At 46.1% G+C, this 18976-nt stretch overlaps 1 protein-coding gene across 2 annotated transcripts; it reads left to right on the top strand.

Moving 5' to 3' along the window:
• The first annotated feature begins 10729 nt into the window (after positions 1 to 10729).
• Positions 10730 to 17499, top strand: LOC131397856 (cytochrome P450 2A13). 2 transcript variants are annotated; one of them, XM_058530966.1, is made up of 9 exons: positions 10730 to 10909; positions 11197 to 11359; positions 12250 to 12399; positions 12654 to 12814; positions 14003 to 14179; positions 15237 to 15378; positions 15829 to 16016; positions 16639 to 16780; positions 17318 to 17499. In XM_058530966.1, exons 1-9 carry the CDS (start codon positions 10730 to 10732, stop codon positions 17497 to 17499), a joined length of 1485 nt encoding a protein of 494 aa, XP_058386949.1. The 2 variants fall into 2 exon arrangements, with proteins under 2 accessions (XP_058386949.1, XP_058386950.1); XM_058530967.1 differs by lacking the exon at positions 11197 to 11359 and having other exon boundaries at positions 10730 to 10919.
• Positions 17500 to 18976: the final 1477 nt, after the last annotated feature.

The raw sequence follows: 18976 nt of genomic DNA, 5'->3' as shown, positions 1-18976 counted from the left end.
GACAAGACTTTTGTGTGTTGATCCTTTATATTTCTTCTTATATGAGTTGTCAATTCATGTCCTTGACCCAGGTACCTCCTCTACATTCAGAATTTTCCTCATGGATTCTATAAGTTTGTCGGACCCAGAAGATGCTGATCTTTATTTCTGGTTTTGGGTAAAGAGATTCTCATGATGTATTTACCCTTGAATTCAGATTTTTTTAAACAATGAAATTCCTTCTTATGACGTCAAATTCCTTCTAACTTTACTTTTGTGATTTTTCTAATTATCTCTACTTTTAGAAATATCTTCTCTTCTGTACATACCTTTTGACCTAACAATTACACTTCAAACAAGTGTGCAAAGATGGAAACACAAGAATGATTATTTCAACAATGCTTATCAAGACAAAAATAAGGTAAATAATCCATATGTGCATTGTTGAGCAGAGCAGCATGTGTTGGTTATCAATCCCAAGGGAGCAGAACACTGTGCAATGATTCCCAGTCCCAGGGAAGGACTCCAACTACACAAAGGATAGCAAAGATCATCAAAATGCCAACCACCAGGAATAGAAGTCCAAACGATTCTGCCCAATGCATCTTGGTATTGGAGCTGCCAAGGAAGATACAATGCAATCAAGCACTGGGTAGGACAATGCTTTAATTACATAGAGAAGAGACAAAGCAAGATCAGCTTCAATAGTGCTCATTCATCCCCCATGGCCAGCAGGTCTGTCTTAGCAGCTGATGCAGGGCAATTCACCTATGGTTCACCTCTCTTGTGCCACATGGAAGAACCCCATCCCCTCCATGTGGGGACAGATATAACAGTGGGATTGGCCAGGTGCTATATGATGCACATCCTCAAGCAGAACGAAGGAGTACTCATTGAGCTTAAACAGGGAAAGATATTCCCACCCAAGGTGCTAAGCCCTTCACAGGCTCTGTGGGCTCTTTGTTTCTTGGTAAGGAAGTGTTTTAGGGCCAAGAACCATTTTTATGTGGCCTAGCAGGGGTCGAAATACTGCACACATGAGATGGCCTTTTACAACATCCTTCTATAGGGAACTGGTACATCTTGCACAATGAGATGCTATTTACCCAATAAAAAGTCAAAATTTAAATTTAGACACATAAAGTGACATAAAATTTGTAGTTAAATATTTGTGTTATGAAAATATCTTCTGGAAATATTTGGACAATCATAATAGAAGACTCCATCTTTCTTACCAGGCCCTAAAGAAATTAACTGGTGTTTTTCCTTCAGCAGGAAAAAGACTCAGAGCTTGAGAAAGACATTAGTAAAAATATTTTAACAAAGTCTCTTTCATTTTCTACTTAATGTGACATTAAGCAAACATCAGATGTTAACTGTGCAACTTTCTTAGTTCTCTGCTGCTGAGGTTTCATCTCTCTGCTTCAAGGATCTGAGCATTGGAGACCCCTACCAACACAAGAGGGGTATGCATAACAGACTCATATTTAAAGGGAGAGGATGACTACCCCACTGCTCCCAAGGGGTGAGCTATCAAGATTCCCCTTTAACCCCTGAAATATATGACTTTAATGACACCTAATTACAAAATTTCCTTTCCCATTTTGGCAGAGGGAGAAAGAGTAGAGATGATACTTCCTCTTCACTCTAGATCTGCCCTGTCCAACATAATTGTCACTAGCCACATGAGGCAATTAGCACTTGAAATGCAGATAGTGAGACAAAATTACAGTTGATGAGCCAATGTTGACACACTGTTACTAACTGAAGTCCCTAGTTTCATTAGGGTTCACTCTAACATAGAAAGACAAATACTGCATGAGCTCACTTATATGTGGAATCTAAAAAAGTCGTACTCATACAAGCAGAGAGTAGAATGGTGGTTGCCAGGGGCCGGGGGGTTGGAGAAACGGTAAGATATTGGTCAAAGAGTACAAACAAATTATTCTTAGACAATACATTGTTACATTACATTCATTTTGTCTGTTTTTAAATTTTATGTAAATGGAATCATACTATATATATTCCTCTGTGATTTATTTTTTTCACTCATTATTATGTTTATGCAATTCCTCCATGTTGAAGCATGTGGCTGTAATTCATTTTCATTCATGGATGAATATGTTGTGTGAATGAATCCACTTTATGAAAGCACCACAGTCTATGTATCCATTCTATTGTTGTTGGACATATTGGTTTGTTTCATGACATTTTTATACATCTCCTGGGCAAACATGCTTGAGTATCTTCAGGGCATACACATTTAGGAGGGGGATTGTTGAGCCAAGTTTGCTCAATAAAGCCAAACTTTTTCAACATTATCATATCATTTACAGTCCTACCACCCGTGGAAAGAGTTCCCATTGGAATACATTCTCTCCATCAGTTGCTATTATCAGATACTTTTAGATTTTGCTGATTTGGTGAGTATCAAAATGGTATCTCAATTTGATTATAATTTGCGTTTCCCTGATTACTAGTTAGGTTAAGTATCTTTCACATGTCATTGGTCATTTACCTTTCCTTTTCTGTAAAATGACTGTCTTTTGTTATTATTGATTCTTAAGAGTTAGTTATATTCAAGGATATTAATCTTTTATCAGTTCTACGATTTGATTTGTTTCATATTTAACTTTATTCCATCCAGACTTCTTGGAGCAAATGGTACAAGGTAATGTCTACCTGTTAAGTTGTTCAAAGATGGAGGCCTTCTTTATACATCCAGTGTTTTTCTCTCGGCCGCTGACATCTTTTCTCTCTCAGCCCCTGACATCTTTCTGCCTGCCTCCTTGGGATCAGCAGAAAAAGGCATAAAAACATAAAGAGAGGGATAAAATGTTAACCTTGCTCATTCTCAAATTACACGGAGTGCCAACAACTTTGCGTCTCATTTTCCCAAGATTTTAAGGTCCCCACTCTCTAAAGTGAAATAAGTCAGAAGGAGAAGGTCAAATACCGTATGATTTCCTTCATTAAGTAGTAGATAATAACAACAATAAACAAACACGTGGAGACAGAGATTGGATTGGTGGTTACCAGAGGGGAAGGGGGGAGGGAGGAGGGTGAAAGGGATAATTCGGTACATGTGTGTGGTGATGGGTTGTAATTAGTATTGTGGTGGTGAACACGATGTAATCTATGCAGAAATAGATGTATAATGATGTACACCTGAAATTTTTACAATGTTATAAACCAATGTTACTGCAATAAACAAAAAATTAAAAAAAAAAAACTTACCTTAAAATCAAGGCTGACTCACAAATTGTTGAAATTCTTAAATGCAGCGCAGTACAAAGATGCCAAAAAAGAACTCAAACTCTTTAAGAGAGCCTGAAGCCATGCTGTCATCAAAAAGGAGTTGTTCAATTTAGTTAAGGATTAAAGTTAAGTGAGTGTGTCATTAGCAATTGAGCTCTACATGAACTGATTTCACTCAAACAAGCCTGTTCTTGTTCCTCTTAATGTTTCCAACACTTTTCCTGGTAGACTACAATATTGTGTAGTGATTAAGAGATCTATCTTTAGACAGACCTAGATTCCGGTCTTGGTTCTGCAGCTTCCTAGTTGGTGACCTCAGATTCATCATTTGTAAACTATAAATAACATAAGGTAAAACATAACCAATCTCACAGAGCTGCTGGGAAAATTAAAAAAAATATTGCATGTAGGCCACTCAGCATTGTTCTTGGTGCATGGCATTCAATAATCACTAGCTATAATAATAAATATAGTCATTATTATCAGCTGGCTTGTTATAAGATGCCATTTATTCCTTCCTGATTCCTTGTCCCTTCCCAAAGTAGGTACCTGGGCAGAATGTCTTTGACCTAAGTTCCTGGACACTTCAGAATGTAAACTCCGTAGGGTCATAGGTTGGACTGTTTTGTTGACTGCTATATCCTCAACACTTAGAACGGTGCCTGGCATATAGTAGGTGTTCTATTAATATATGCTAAATAAATGAACCACTTGTCCAAACTTTTTCTCCATTTTCCAATCCTACTCAGAATAGGTTCTCCTCTCAAGAGCACAGCTTTCCCTAACAGTCTCTCCAAAGAAGGTTACTCATTCGACTACCTCCAATGAGCCTCAGGGTCAGAATGTAGGGTCAATATCTCTTGCTTCTCAATACCACATTGACATCCCTGACATAGATATAATAGGTAATTTTAAAGCCTTGTCAGATAAATTCCAACCTTAGGGTCATGCCAAGGTCAGTCCTCATTAATTGCCTTTTCTCTTGAGTGTGGCCATATGTTCCTGTATCTTCATATGCCTAATAATTTTGGATTTTATCCTGATATTACAAGTGACACATTATAGACTCTGAATTCTGTTATGTTCTGTTGAAGAATATTGATTTGTTTTGTTTTGTTTCAAGGAACAGTTAACTTGGCTGAGCTCAAATGCTCAGCTCTGAAATCTCATTTCAGTTCTTTTAGCCTTAGCTGGCACCAGTTGGAATTTTCCAGCAGATAAGTAGTCCAACAATCAGTCATAAATTTGGACAGAGTTTATACATAGAATTTGTGGCTCCTCCTCTCTGAGTTTCTTCTTTTTGAGATGCTACCACCACTACCACTAGGTGCAGTAGTCACCCTGAACTCCATCTTCTGGTTCTTCAAGTCAGAAAAACTGCAAAGTTTCTATCTGGATTTGAGCCACCCCAAGGCACTTTCCAGGACCTGTCTTCAGGCCAAAAGCTACAATAAACAGGAAATTCCCTTCTTCCAACTCCTTTCAGTATCTGCCTGCTTTTATTCACTCTCCAGTGATTTCAAGGAATTAATTTTTTTAATGTTTTATTCTGAGTTTACAGTTGTTATTTTCAGGATGCTGGAGCCAATAGGAGCTACTCAACCATTACCAGAATCAGAAAGTCCTCAGAGCACTTCTAAAGTATGACCCTTATAAAATTACTTTCTTTTTTGAGTCTGTCTCTTTCATCCCTGTCTTGTATCAAACTTTTTCCCCTCTCCCTACTCCAAGTCCTGGTGGGAAGGAGGCACTTCATTGGTCATGGGTATGAGCTGTGCAAACAATAAGACAGAAAGAGCCTTGACTTTCTTCTCTTCTTTGGCCTTATCCTTCACTCCATTTCAGTCAACACTCTCACAGCCTCACCCTAATCATTGTCATCACTCTGAAATCTGAAACACAAATAAGTCACTGTCTGACCAAAACCCCTTGTTGTCCAGGCTCATTCACCATCTCATTGCCAATGGCCTCGGTGGTAACACTGGTTGACTTGGTCTTTGGTTAATGTTCCAAGGACAAGTAAACATCACTACCATCTATCCCCCACACTGGAGTCCTCCCTCACCCTTACCCCTGCACAGCCAACATAAAACCAAGTAAGAATTAGTTCTTCCATCCATATTTTTCTCCAACACACCCTCTCCTCCCCATCATCATGGTCCCATCCTCTCTCACCTGGATGCCTATAGAATCTACTTCCTTATCTCTCAGCTTGTAGTGTAATCTTCTCCAAAGATCTGAAGAATCTTTCTGAAACACAAATCTGACCATTTTGTTCCCCTGCTTAAAAACCTCTGTGGCTCCCCATTGTCTCAGGACAGAGTCCAAACTCCCATCCAAGTCACATAAAATGCAACAAGATCTGACTCCTGCTGAAGGCTCCAGCTTTGTCAGTGAACACAGCCCCAGATCTCTCCTCTCTAACAGGACTCAACCATGTTCCATGGGTCTCTGGCCTTTATACAACCTGATTACTCCACCTAGAACACTCCATACCAAACTCTCTCCCTATCTTTCCATTAAAAATGCCTACTTAGCCCTCTAGTGGCTTACCATGAACCTACAAGGTTGAATCAGGTGCCATATCTGGGCTCATACAAACCACCTGTACCTCTCCCGTCCCAGCTCACCTTCTGCCTGGGCCTTCTCATCCCACCCTGACCCCTCTGCCTGGACCTTCTCATCCCAGCCCTGACCCCTCTACCTGGGCCTTCTCATCTAACCCATGACCCATCACTTGAGACTCCCTCAACCTACCCCGACCCCTCTGCCTGGGCCTTCACATCCTATTGCTTTCCCCTCTACCTGGACCTCCCTCATCTCAGCCCTGACCCTTCTGCTTGGGCCTTCTCATCCCATCCCTGACCTCTCTGCCTGTGTTTACCCATCCCAGCGCTGACCCCTCTGCCTGTGCCCAACCATCCCATCTCTGACCTCTCTGCCTGGGCCTTCTCATCCCAGCCCTGATCACTCTGCCTGGGCCTCCCTCATCCCAGCTCTGACCCCTCCACCTGGATCTCCCTCATCCCAGCTCTGAGCTCTCTGCCTATGCCTTCTCATCCCCACACTGTCCATTCTGAGTTGTCACTGTCTTGTGACTAGCCTGCCTCCTCTCCTCTAGTGAAAACTCCATGAATGGAGAAGACAGGCCTGTGTGTCTTCAGCATCATTCAGCACAGTCTGGCAGAGAGTAAGGGGTTTAGTGGAGACTGGTTGAACGACTCTGTTAAATTTGTTGAATGGCTCGTGAGGCTGGCGGTGATATCGTGGGAAAGAGAATTTTCTGAGAGGATATTTAAATTGGTCCAATGGGAATGACCTACCTCGGAATGCTCTCAGGACACACTTGTCCTATGGAGGTGTTTTCTACCTACTGTAAACCTTGAAAACTGAGAGAGGTAATACTATGAAAAATAAGGGAACTACTTGTTTTTTAAGAAGGGAAATGGAGCTAGGCCAGGGCTGTGTTTGAAGACAAACATAGACAGGCACAAGCAGATGTCAGATGCTCACGTGTATACAACATGGCCCACGTGTCTACATACTACACCAGAATGCTTGCAAAAACATCCATATACTCATATATAGTCACCAGTTGCACATGCACACACATAGACTTGAATACACAGTCATACATCAGGTGGACATGCCCAAACAGGCATGTCCCAAAGCATGTACACATTACCCAGAGACACACACAGATATGGGAGTGCATTGAGGCACACTGGTGTAGACACGCACACACCCTGTCATGCACTCACACAGATGTACATGTATAGACATAAGCAGGTACAGATACCAACTTATGCACAAACGCACACTCCACAAAGACATGTGTGTGCATAAATTCATGTATCAACACAGACATGCTGAAATATACATGCACACAGACATGCATAGACACTCCAAGCATATACCCAGATGACACACACACAGTCATGTGTCACTTAATGACAGGGATACATTCCGAGAAACGCATCAGGTGATTTCATCGCTGTGTGAATATCACAGAATGCACTTACACAACCTAGATGGTACAGCCTACTATACAGCTAGGCTCTATGGTACTCATCTTAGGAGACCACCATCATATATGCGGCCCGTCATCAACTAAAACACTGTTATGCAGTGTGTGACTGTAAACAGAGGTATAAATAAGGAGAAATGTGACAGAGGCATCTAGGAGAACCCACTGGACAAAATGACACAAACATAAAGAGATCCAGAGGCACACAGAGGGTTGAAGGATAGGTTGACTTGCAGGGAAGGAGACAGAACAAGATGGAAAGAGAGTCAGAGACAAAGAGAGAGGGACAGAGAGAGAGAGCTGGGCAAAGTCTTCTGCAGGGCTTCATGTCCATCCAGAACAACCTGAGAGTCTACCCTTGACCCACTCTTCTTCAGGAACTGCCTAATTCACCATCTCTCCAGGTGGCCACCTAGAAGATCAATTTCTTATTCACAGCTCCAGGAGGTAAGGCTCTGCTGTGCTGAGGAAGCAATGGGGAGGGAAGTTTCCCAAAAACTTTCTCTCTCTTCCTCCTTTCCCAAAGTAAAAGCTTTGGGAAGTTTAGACCAAAGAATGTAAAAGCCAGAGGAGGTTTAGTGAAACTCTTATCTGTCTCCTTCACCCCTTTCACTAATAAAAAGAACAGCTAATATTTATTGAGCACTTACTGCCATGTACTTCATATGCGTTAACCCATTGACTCCTCATCAAAATAGCCTAAGAAGTAAGTAATGTTATTGGTCCTCTAAGGTTCAGAGAGGTGAGGTTACATGTTCAAGGTCACACAACAAAGAAGGGATAAAGTTAAGATTCCAACTCATGACTTATTCTTGCTCTTAACCACTGTACCATCAGTCTAGACAGGGAAACTGAAGCTCAGAGAGGAAAAGGGATTTTCCTAGATTCACCACCAGCTCACTCTAGAAGCCTATCCTGGGGTGCTATACACTGGCATGTGTCCTGCCTCTGGGGGATAAGGCGGGTGATGACAGATACTGATCTCTCACTCCACGTTCCAGGGTCATCAACAAGCCAACCTTGCTTGATCTCTCTGTCCCCAAGTACTTCTCCCAGTCTTACCCCCTCAGTCTCTCCCTGTCCAGCTTATGGCAGCCTTCTGAACACTCAGTGCCCTTTCTGGTGCCAACCTTATTGAGAAACAAACGCCCCAAATTTCTACCTCCCTCCTTGTCAAGGAACAAGGGGGAAGAGGAGGAGCCCAGGCATGCAGCCAGCCCAGGTGCAGGTTGGCAATGGGGATTAGGGGAATCGATACCTGCCAAGCCCATGCTAATCCTCCTTCCCTCTCCAAAACCAACAAACAACCTTCCTCTCTCTGCTTTGTTCTCTTCCCTTGTTCCCTCCCAACAGGACTCAGAGATCAGTGGCCTAGAATGCTTTGAGCAAGATGCCAGCCCTGGGAGTGCCAACCTCACCCACCTGCACTCGTCCAAGGTGAGAAGCGGCATCTGAGCAGTGTAATCCAATTATCAGAGCCTGCCCAGTGCCCAGCCGGGACCCCTCTCAGGTCCATGTAGGACCAGTGTCAGCACCCACCTGATGCACATGTCAGAGCCGGCTGGGACCAACCTCAAAGCCTATATGGTGCCTTTTGTCCTCCTGACGCCTCAATGGTCCACCTGGGCCTACTCTCAGAGCCCTGTTGGTACCAGAAGTGGCTCTATTAATGCTCTCCATGTAACAAGCTCAATGCCAACTTGTTTTCAATCCTAGTGTCTACAAGGGGGCAAACTCAATGCCAACATGACACCATTCCTTCCCGAGGCCAACCTGATGCCAACAGCAGAACCTGCCACTGTAATCTCTGTGTCCAATGTTGATACCATTCTCAACTCCCACCTGTTGCTAGACTTGGTCTCCACTTGGCACCAGGGTGGTGTAGGCCAGTCAATGAAGAAGGGAAGAAGGTTCAAATCCCAGCTCCCTCACACAGGTATGTGTGACTTCAAGCAAGTGGCTTTATGGAGTCTTGGTCTTCTGAACTACAAAATTAGGATGATAATGACCCAGTCCCATTGTTACAATGATTAAATAAAATCATGCATAGATGGACTTAATCTTCACAATTAGTGTTCACCAAAGTGTAACCATCCTTATTATTAAGGAAGAATGTCAAAGAGGGAAGGAGAGCAGGGGCACTTCTTTTTTCTCTACTCCCACCTTCAGCATCCTAGGGCCCATCTCTGTTCCTGAAACTGGAGTTTACCCAAATCACTCCTGCTATAGTTCCCTCTGCCTGCTAATAGTAACCCTGAAAAACCAGGAATCACTCCTAAGTGGAACATCACATATCCTCAAATGTGACCTTTTCTTCCCAAATACTCCCTTTCCACTGGTGGGAAAACCCAATCCCAGAAAGTGGGTATAAGAGCGCAAAGCAGGAGAGACAGGAGTCATACGTGGGCCCCCTGCCCAGTCTCTGTTTTCTGTCCTCAGTACACATATATAAAATGGGAAACATCAATAAGAATAATAATAACAATAATAACAGAAATGATACCGTCAACTTAGTGAGCTTCCCTAAGGATCTGGGTAGAGAACCAGTGGAGCTCTCTGTAAATTATAACCCTGAGACAGTTGGGAGTTTTTGGTACCACATTGGTGGTTGTCATCACTATTTCCCAAGTCCTGCCCAATCCCTCTGCCAACTGAGATCATACTTCTCTCCTGTTCTGTGGGAATTTCCACTGAAATGTGGATCTGGACTTCTATCTCTTTTCCCAACCCGAGACGGGAAGTTCTATGACACTATCCTGACCTTGCTTTGAGGTTCCGATGAGGATTCTGGGCATCAAGAGGTAGCAGTGTGTGAAAAACAACAGCAGGTCAATGCCGGGGGTCAGGTGCTGACTCTTTGATCCAGCTGCACACTCTCCATATCCTTCCCCTCCCAGGAACCCCACATCTACACCCTGGGGTCTTTCCTCACCTCAAGACCCTCAAATCTATTCCCAGGAATCTCTCATCCTGAGATCTTTAAACCTACATCCTTTGATGCAGAAGACCTCCAATTCCACAGTCATGCAAGCTGTCTCATTCCAGTATCCTTAAATCCAGATCCATGGCTTCTTCTCTCCTGAGACCCCAAAATCCACAACTTTGGGTCCCTTCACTCTCTGAGACCCCAAATCCAAAGAACAGGGCCTCTCCCATGCAAATATTCCAAAACATTCAGTTCTGGCATTTGTCTACTGCCCCCCTCACTAAAGTCCACATCCCTGGCATGGTCCCACTTGAGGGCCACAAATTCAGTCTTGGGCCCCATTCCCTATTAATCAGCCCAGCAGTCCCTCTCCTTCTTCCTTGCTGGCTGTGTCCCAAGCTAGGCGGGGAGCATGGTGAGGGTGTAGCGGTGAAATGAGACAATTACATAATCAAGACCAAAATCCACCATCTCTCCAAGGGAGTATAAAGGCAAACCATCCCAGCCGTCACCATTTGACAGTCACTCTCAGTGCCACCATGCTGGCCTCAGGGCTGCTTCTGGTGGCTTTGTTGGCCTGCCTGACTGTAACGGTCTTGATGTCTGTATGGAGGCAGAAGAAGCTCTGGGGGAAGCTGCCTCCTGGACCCACCCCGTTGCCCTTCATCGGGAACTACTTGCAGCTGAACACGGAGCAGATGTACAACTCCCTCATGAAGGTGTCATGGGGCAGGGAGATGGGTGGAATGGGGGGGGTGTGGGGGCCTTCCTAGTTTGTCTTGGGCTTTGTGGCAGGGGTTGACAAGGTTGGACCAGAGTCTTAGGAAAGGGGAGTTTTGAGGGTTCAGCATCAGAGTCCTAGCCAGGAAAGACCAGATCTTGGGATGTCCATCCCCTCGACTGTCAGAACCTGTGAGGAAATGCATCCCAGGATGTGAGGTCTGGGTACAAGGCCAGTTCGGAGTAGAGGCTGCTCCCTCTGACCACTCCCACCCTCCTCCATCAGATCAGCAAACGCTATGGGCCAGTGTTCACGGTCCACCTGGGGCCCCGGCGGATCGTGGTGCTGCGTGGCTATGAAGCTGTGAAGGAGGCTCTGGTGGACCAGGCTGAGGAATTCAGTGGACGAGGAGAGCAGGCCACCTTCGACTGGCTCTTCAAAGGCTATGGTGAGTGGGACCCCTAGTGGGGGAACGTGGGCAGGCTGACTTGATGTCCTCAGTGGGGTCCCCAGCCTTCTTCTCCCACCCTGCCTCCCCCACCCACTCAGGCTGTAGCAGAGTCTTACTCTCTCTTTGCCCCAATTCCTGTTGACTTCTACCTCTCCCTGTGTCTCTAAATCGTCTTAGAGTTTCTGCGTCTCTGCTCTTCCCTGCCTCTCGCTGCCCCATCTCCCTGTTCTCTCTCACCAGAGGTCTCTTCTTTCTCTGTGTCTCTTAGAAGCAGGATCTCTGCTTTGGAACCCTGGCCCCCTGTCTCCCTGTGTCTTTTTGTCATTTTATTCTTCTCAGCTTCTGTGCTTCACCATGTTTCTCTCTCCCTCTCTCTCTTCTTCCTCAATCTTAGAATCTCACATAATTTTTGCTTAAAAATCCCCATGCCTCTGTCTCCTTGTAAGAGTCTCTCATCTCTCTAGACCTTCTCTGTTTTTCTCTTCACATTTTTTCTCTCTTCTCTGGCTCAGTTTTAGAATCTTTCACTTTTTTATATCCACCTCTCAGATCTCCACCTATCTCACTTCCCCTCCTTCCCTCCTCTATATCCTCACGTGAATGTCTCTGCATCTCTCTTTCTCTGTGCATCTGTCTTATCTCTCTCCTTCTGATTCTTTTCTTCCAGCTCAGTCTCTCTTTCTGTATTTATCTGGCTCTGAGTTTCTGTCTCCCTATTTCTGTTATGTTTCTTTCTCTGTCTTGTCTCTCCTCAGAGTCTCTCCATCTTCCTCCCACTTCCTCTCACTCTGCCCACTTCCCTCTACTTCTCCGGAGCCCCTGGGGCTGGTCTATGGCCTGCCCCTGCCCATCTCTGCCCTCTCCCCTCTCCTAAACACTCTCTCCAGGTGTTGCGTTCAGCAATGGGGAGCGCGCCAAGCAACTCAGGCGCTTCTCCATCACCACCCTGAGGGACTTTGGCGTGGGCAAGCGTGGCATCGAGGAACGCATCCAGGAGGAGGCGGGCTTCCTCATCGAGGCCTTCCGGAGTACTCATGGTGAGTGGGGGGGACCCTGGAGTGTGTCAGAAGGAGGAGAAAAACATCCAAATCACTAGATTGGGATGCGCGTTCTGGCCCAGGATGGGGACTAGGTTGGGGAAAATCTTCAGGGCTCCCAGTTCTGGGATCTGTTGCAGGAAGTTGGGTTCATCACTTCAGTGCCCTCCTCGAGTTCTCAGACTGGCATCAGACCGCTGAGGTGACTCTCCCTCGAATTCCTGTCTCTCCCTGACCCCACCCCACCCCCCAAGGCACCTTCATCGATCCCACCTTCTTCCTGAGCCGAACAGTCTCCAATGTCATCAGCTCCATTGTCTTTGGGGACCGCTTTGACTATGAGGACAAAGAGTTCCTGTCACTGCTGCGTATGATGCTGGGAAGCTTCCAGTTCACAGCTACGTCTACAGGGCAGGTAACCCATCCCAGCACAGCTCTACCATGTCCTAGCACACCCTGCCAACTTCTCCTCCACTCGGAGACAGGTGCCTAAACTCCTAATCTCCTCCAGATAGGGTCCGTCAAATCCAACCCCCCACTCTTGGACAACTGAACCAGATCCAGGACAGGTGCCCAATACCAAGTCTCCATGGACACCCGGATATCTCAACAGATGACCCCACCCCCCCAAAAGCAGAACCAGAGCCTGCAGGCAAGATTCATGCCCCCAACCCAGCTCTCTCACCTGGGCAGGTGTTCCCATCCCAACTTACCTTAATATCTAACAGGTGCCCCCTGTTAAGAGAGTCCATCTTTCCACCTGAGTTTCTTAACATCCGGACAAGTGACCACCTCAGCCCACCCCCTGAATACCTGAACATCTGGTGCTACAAAAATCAGCTCATCAAAATCATTTGATATCTACACAAGTGTCCCAAATCAGTTGACTGGAATGTCTGGAAAAGTGTTCCCTACCCAGCCCACTAATATGTCTGAACATCTGGAGCGGTACCCCAACCAAGACCCCTAAACATGCAAACACCTGGATAGATTGTTCTGCAGACACCCAAATAACTACTCTCAAGCATTCTCAATCACCTTGAGAAGTGCCCTTTATTGGGCAATTTGAATATCTGAACACCTGAACAGGTATCTCCCTCTCTTTAACATCTGCGCATCAGCCCCACCTGCACATCAGCCCCACTTTACTACCCAAACACCTATACAGAAGCCTCCAATCCAGATACCTGAAATATCTGGACAGTTGTGTCCCACTGAGCTCACCTGAATGCCTAAACACCTAGAGAGGTGCCCCCCCCATACCAGTCCCACCTGAGTAGGTAAACACTTAGACAGGTGTCTCCCAACCCCACCTCACCTGAATATCTCAACACCTAGATGTGTGTTCCAATCCAGCCTCACCTGAATATCTGAAACCTGAACATGTGTCCCAGTCCATCTCAGCTAAATTCTTGGACAGGGGCCCTCACACTTAACTGATGTGAAAACTTAGACATCTATTCCCATTCATCCCCATCTAAACATCTAAACACCAGGACAGGTGTCTTTAACTCAGTGCATTCATTGCCCTGAGACGGTCCCACTTGGGTCCTGCCCACTGACAGCTGTCCTTCCCTCTCCATCTTCTCTCCCCCACACTCAGCTCTATGAGATGTTCTACTCAGTGATGAAACACCTGCCAGGGCCACAGCAGCAGGCCTTTAAGGAGCTGCAGGGGCTGGAGGACTTCATAGCCAAGAAGGTGGAGCAGAACCAACGCACCCTGGATCCCAACTCCCCGCGGGACTTCATCGACTCTTTCCTCATCCGCATGCAGGAGGTACACACCAGGAGCCAGGCGGGCAGGTCCAAAGTGAGACAGAGGGAAATCAGGCAGGGGATAGGGGAGAATAGAGGCCCATTCAAATAAGCTCCTATCACAATCCCAGTGACAATTAGCCATCACTGTTCCATCTACTGAGCACTTACCCACGGGCAAGACTTGTGCATGCAAATCATAACAGCAAGCTGTTCCATAACACTATCGTGTGCCAGGCACAGTTTTAAGGGCTTTATGGTATTCGCCTACTTAGCACTATTCTCCTACTTAGCACTCAGAACAGCTCTTGAAGGAGGTTCTATTATCACCCATTTTACAACTGAGGAAACTGAGGCCCAGGGAGTATATATGGCCTGCCTGATGTCACACAGTGAGCAAGAGGTGGGCCTTAGCTCAAACCCTGGTCTCTCTGACTCTAAGGATGGTGCTTTTAGCCATCATGCTCTCTTACCTCTTGTTCTCTGCTTATCAGATGCACCTGCGTGGACAGGTGACCTGGCTTTACTATGATACAGTGGAGGGTCCCCTCCTCCATCTAGATGTGAAGCTCCCTTCTGTGAAGAAAAGAGATGGGACATTATAGAGTCTGAAGTGCAAGGTGGAAGGATCAAGGGAGGGAGTCCTCCATAGCAAGCTCTAAGATTTTTAGTGAAGGAATAGGATGCTGTTGCTTAAAACTCTGTATCTGTGTCTCAGAAAAAGTGTATCTCTTAAGCTGTCTGTGATTCATTCTATCACGCCATCTCTGTCCCTCTTTCTCACTCACAGTCTCTCACTATCCCTCTCTTTCTAAATATTCCTACCATAAAAAAGTGACAACTAAACAACAATAATTAAAGGACAGATAGGCAGCTGTCAAAGAATGTGAGAAGAGCATTTTAGGCAGAACCAGCAACCTGGACAAAGGCTTGGAGACTGGAAAGGAGCCTGGCAGAACTAGGGTTCCTCTTCCCACCTTTGGTCTGGATTGAGGAGAGGTGGGTCCAAAAGAAAAACCCCAGAAAGGCCCTGAGAACATGGAGGAGTGGGCTCAGCCTGAAGCCCTCTCTCCCTGCAGGAGCAGAAGAACCCTAATACAGAGTTCTGCTTCAAGAACCTGGTACTGACCACGCTGAACCTCTTCTTTGCGGGCACAGAGACGGTCAGCACGACCCTACGTTATGGCTTCCTGCTGCTCATGAAGCACCCAGATGTGGAGGGTAAGGCTGGAGGGGGCAGGGAAGTGGGCGTCACAGATCCTCAAAAATCCTGTAAGCCCACTGCAATGTCCCCAACTCTCTCAGATCCCTGGACCCTCAGGCATGCCCTGCTATCCAGAGACTGGGTGATATTAAGCTGATGGGCACCATCCAAGTTTTGACAGCTGTTAAAATATTTAAAATATCTGAATTGATAAAATATCTCCTATGCTAAGCCTACCAAGTGCCACTGCCTTTCCAGACCATCCTCCAAGACCCCTACTTTGGGCCTCCCCTATGATTCTGGCACGACCAAGTGAACAGGACCCTGCACCAATAATGCATATGGCAGAAGTCTGTTTTGAATGGTCTACATCCATGCCACACATGGATGTACCATTGTTCATATTTGGACCATCATTCCTGCCTTGAGACCCCTAGATACCTAAACACATTCCCCTCCTCCCTCAGCCAAGGTCCATGGGGAGGTTGACCGGGTGATTGGCAAGAACCGTCAGCCCAAGTTTGAGGACCGAGCCAAGATGCCCTACACAGAGGCGGTGATCCACGAGATCCAAAGATTTGGAGACATGATCCCCATGGGCCTAGCCCGCAGAGTCACCAAGGACACCAAATTTCGGGACTTCATCCTCCCCAAGGTGCTGCCCTGTCCCACCTAGAGAGACTTCCAACCTGTGCCCTCTGACTCAGGACCCCATCACCCTTAGAAGCTTCCAGACCTTGTCTTACCCCCTCAATCAAAGACTTCCCCAACCACAATGTCCCTTAAACTTTCCCACTCAGAGACTCCTGAATCCCATATCTCCCCTAAACCTCTTGCCTCAAGGAATATGAACCCTCTGTCTCCAAAACATCCTGTCTCAAGAGACATGAACCTCATTTCTCTTAGACTTCCTACCTCAGGGACATGAACTCCATGTCCCCCAGCCTCCTGCCTTGAGGAGAACTGCTTGTCCTCTCAACGTTCTGCCCCAAGATACATGGAATTCATCTTTCTCAAACTTTCCTTCTCAGGGAAGAAACTTCCTGTCCCCCAAACCTTCTATCTCAGGAAACACAGACCCCACGTCACACAAACTTCTTATCTCAGTGACATGAATGTCAAGTCCCTCAAAGTTCCTCCCTCAGAGGGCCAGAACTCCCATGTCTCCCATTTCTGTTTACCTAGGACACGCAAATACTCCCTCCAACCCCCATGCACTTTCATCACACCCGTCCCCCATTTTGCCTTATCAAATCTTCCTCCCTTCTCCCCACCAGGGCACTGAAGTGTTCCCTATGCTCGGCTCTGTGCTGAGAGAACCCAAGTTCTTCTCCAATCCCCAAGATTTCAACCCTGAGCACTTCCTGGATGACAAGGGGCAGTTTAAGAAGAGTGATGCTTTTGTGCCCTTCTCCCTCGGTAAGAGACCATTATCTGCTGTCAAGCCACCACTCACACCAACAGGGGCCTCCTTCATCCCAGCTCTTCTCTCTGAGGTGTAGCATAATATCTTTCCCAGCTTGGAAGACCTTCATAGAATCTACCCTTTAGCCAACCAGCTGCAATCCCTAAAACAACCAAGGACCTGGGCCCAGGCAAAAGGAAAAGGACCCTCATACCCATTTCAGAGATGGGGAAAATCAAGGCCCAGAGTGAGTCAGAGATTTGTCCAAGGGCATTTAAATTCTTCATATTGCTAGGAAGGAGATGACAGCACAGCAGCCATATTTGAGTGTGTATCTGGGGGGAAGGGGCATCTAAAGTTCCCATTGCTACAGTCTGGTATGGCTCACCTCCATCCCAAGTACAGTGGAAATGGAGGCTCAGAGACAATTAGAGACTTCTCAGAAATTTCTCAGTTCAGGATATTCCAGACCCTCCTTCCTGGGAGAGTGCAGCTGGGGGTCAGTTGTGAAGCGAGGTGGTGGTAAGAGTTGGTCTCATCTTCTCCTTCAGGAAAGCGGAACTGTTTCGGAGAAGGCTTGGCTAGAATGGAGCTCTTCCTCTTCCTCACCACCATCATGCAGAACTTTTGCTTCAAGTCTCCGCAGGCACCCCAGGACATCGACGTGTCCCCCAAACACGTGGGCTTTGCCACCATTCCACGAAACTACACCATGAGCTTCCTGCCCCGCTGAGCCAAGGCTGTGGCAGGGCAGGGCTAGTGGGAGGAGCAAATGGGGAATTGAGGGACCAGGGCAGGGCTAATGGGAGGGGTGGGGCTAAGGATAGGGGAGGGACTGGGGGGAAGATAAGGGGGAAAGGTAGATAGGAGTGGAAGAAGAAACAGAATGGGCTTTGTTCACCTTGCTAGAGATAGATCTTTCAGAGCTGGGATGAGAGGAAGCGATGCCTTACACTATATTGTGAAAAAGAAAAATAACAGCTATTATTTATTGAGCAAGTACTCTGTGTCAGCTCTATGCTAAAAGCATTACACACTCATCTCAATGCTCACAAACATATGCGATGGGGAACAGTGTTCATGCCCATCTTACAGGTGACAAAGCTGAGGCTCAGATAGGTTAAGTCTCTATCTGAGGTACCACAGAACACAGTACATGCTCAGCAAGTACTTGAGCACAGATCTGTGCAGGGATGGCTCAACTTGACCCACAGTCCTTTGTGTAGACTCTTAAAGTGCACCCCTTCCTCAAGTGAAAAACAACTTAGTATATTACTACACAATCTGAACAGCTCTGTCCAGGGGATTTCTCCAGAGCACTGACGGACATCTGACCTGGCTTCACTACACACTTGCCCACACTCTTGCCCATTCGTGCACACTTTGGATGCCAGGGCATACTCCATGCCCCCCACCAGATAAGGCCCCTGTGTCCAATCAGAGTCAGACCTGGGGACAGAAGTCAGACCTCTTCATGAAGTGGGTGGGGGAGAGAAACACTTTCAGAGAACGCTGGGAGAACTTTAGTCATAGCACAGCCATGTACGTGTGTGTGTGTGCACATATGTGTGCATGCCGGTATGTGATTGCATGTTCCCCTGAGTGTGTGCATGAACTCATATTTCCTATGAGTTTCTGAAGGTGAGACTCTCTCTGATGGATCTGGGGTCTGTGGTAAGACCCAGATAAGAATCTCAGAATTATCTGCCTACTCTCAAATAAGTTAGCAAGAAGTGGCATACTTCTGAACATTCATACACATCAGCCTCAGATCTTTGTGTTAGATATAGATTCAGATGTAGCCATAGATATAAATGCTACACAGACCCTGCCCCCACAAAACTTGCCACACTGGAAGGACCAGTGATTGAGATCAAGTGAAGGGAAATCTGATCTTCTGAACTCTGCACGTTTCATAACAGGCTATGATTCTCAAGTTTCTCAATTCCTCTTATCCGTGTTTTGCAACATGATTTCCATTAATTGGCTGCTTCTTGCTCATTGGAGGGGGATTAGGATGGATCTATAGGACCATACTCTTTATTATTGCAAACACATTAACAATCCAGTATCAAAATCAAACCTCATCCATCCATGTGCATGTCACCTTAAGAGGCTTCTAGAAACCTCAACTGGGGGAATCTTAGAATTGTGCTGTAGAAAAACTGTCAAATCTTGGAACTGCAAAGTCCACAATTAATAATCTTTGA

This window comes from Diceros bicornis, chromosome 34 (genome assembly GCF_020826845.1).
Source record: "Diceros bicornis minor isolate mBicDic1 chromosome 34, mDicBic1.mat.cur, whole genome shotgun sequence".
In the NCBI taxonomy this organism is placed as follows: domain Eukaryota; kingdom Metazoa; phylum Chordata; class Mammalia; order Perissodactyla; family Rhinocerotidae; genus Diceros; species Diceros bicornis.
The sequence above is the reverse complement of the archived record's forward strand: the minus strand, read 5'-3'. Positions and strand labels throughout refer to the sequence as shown.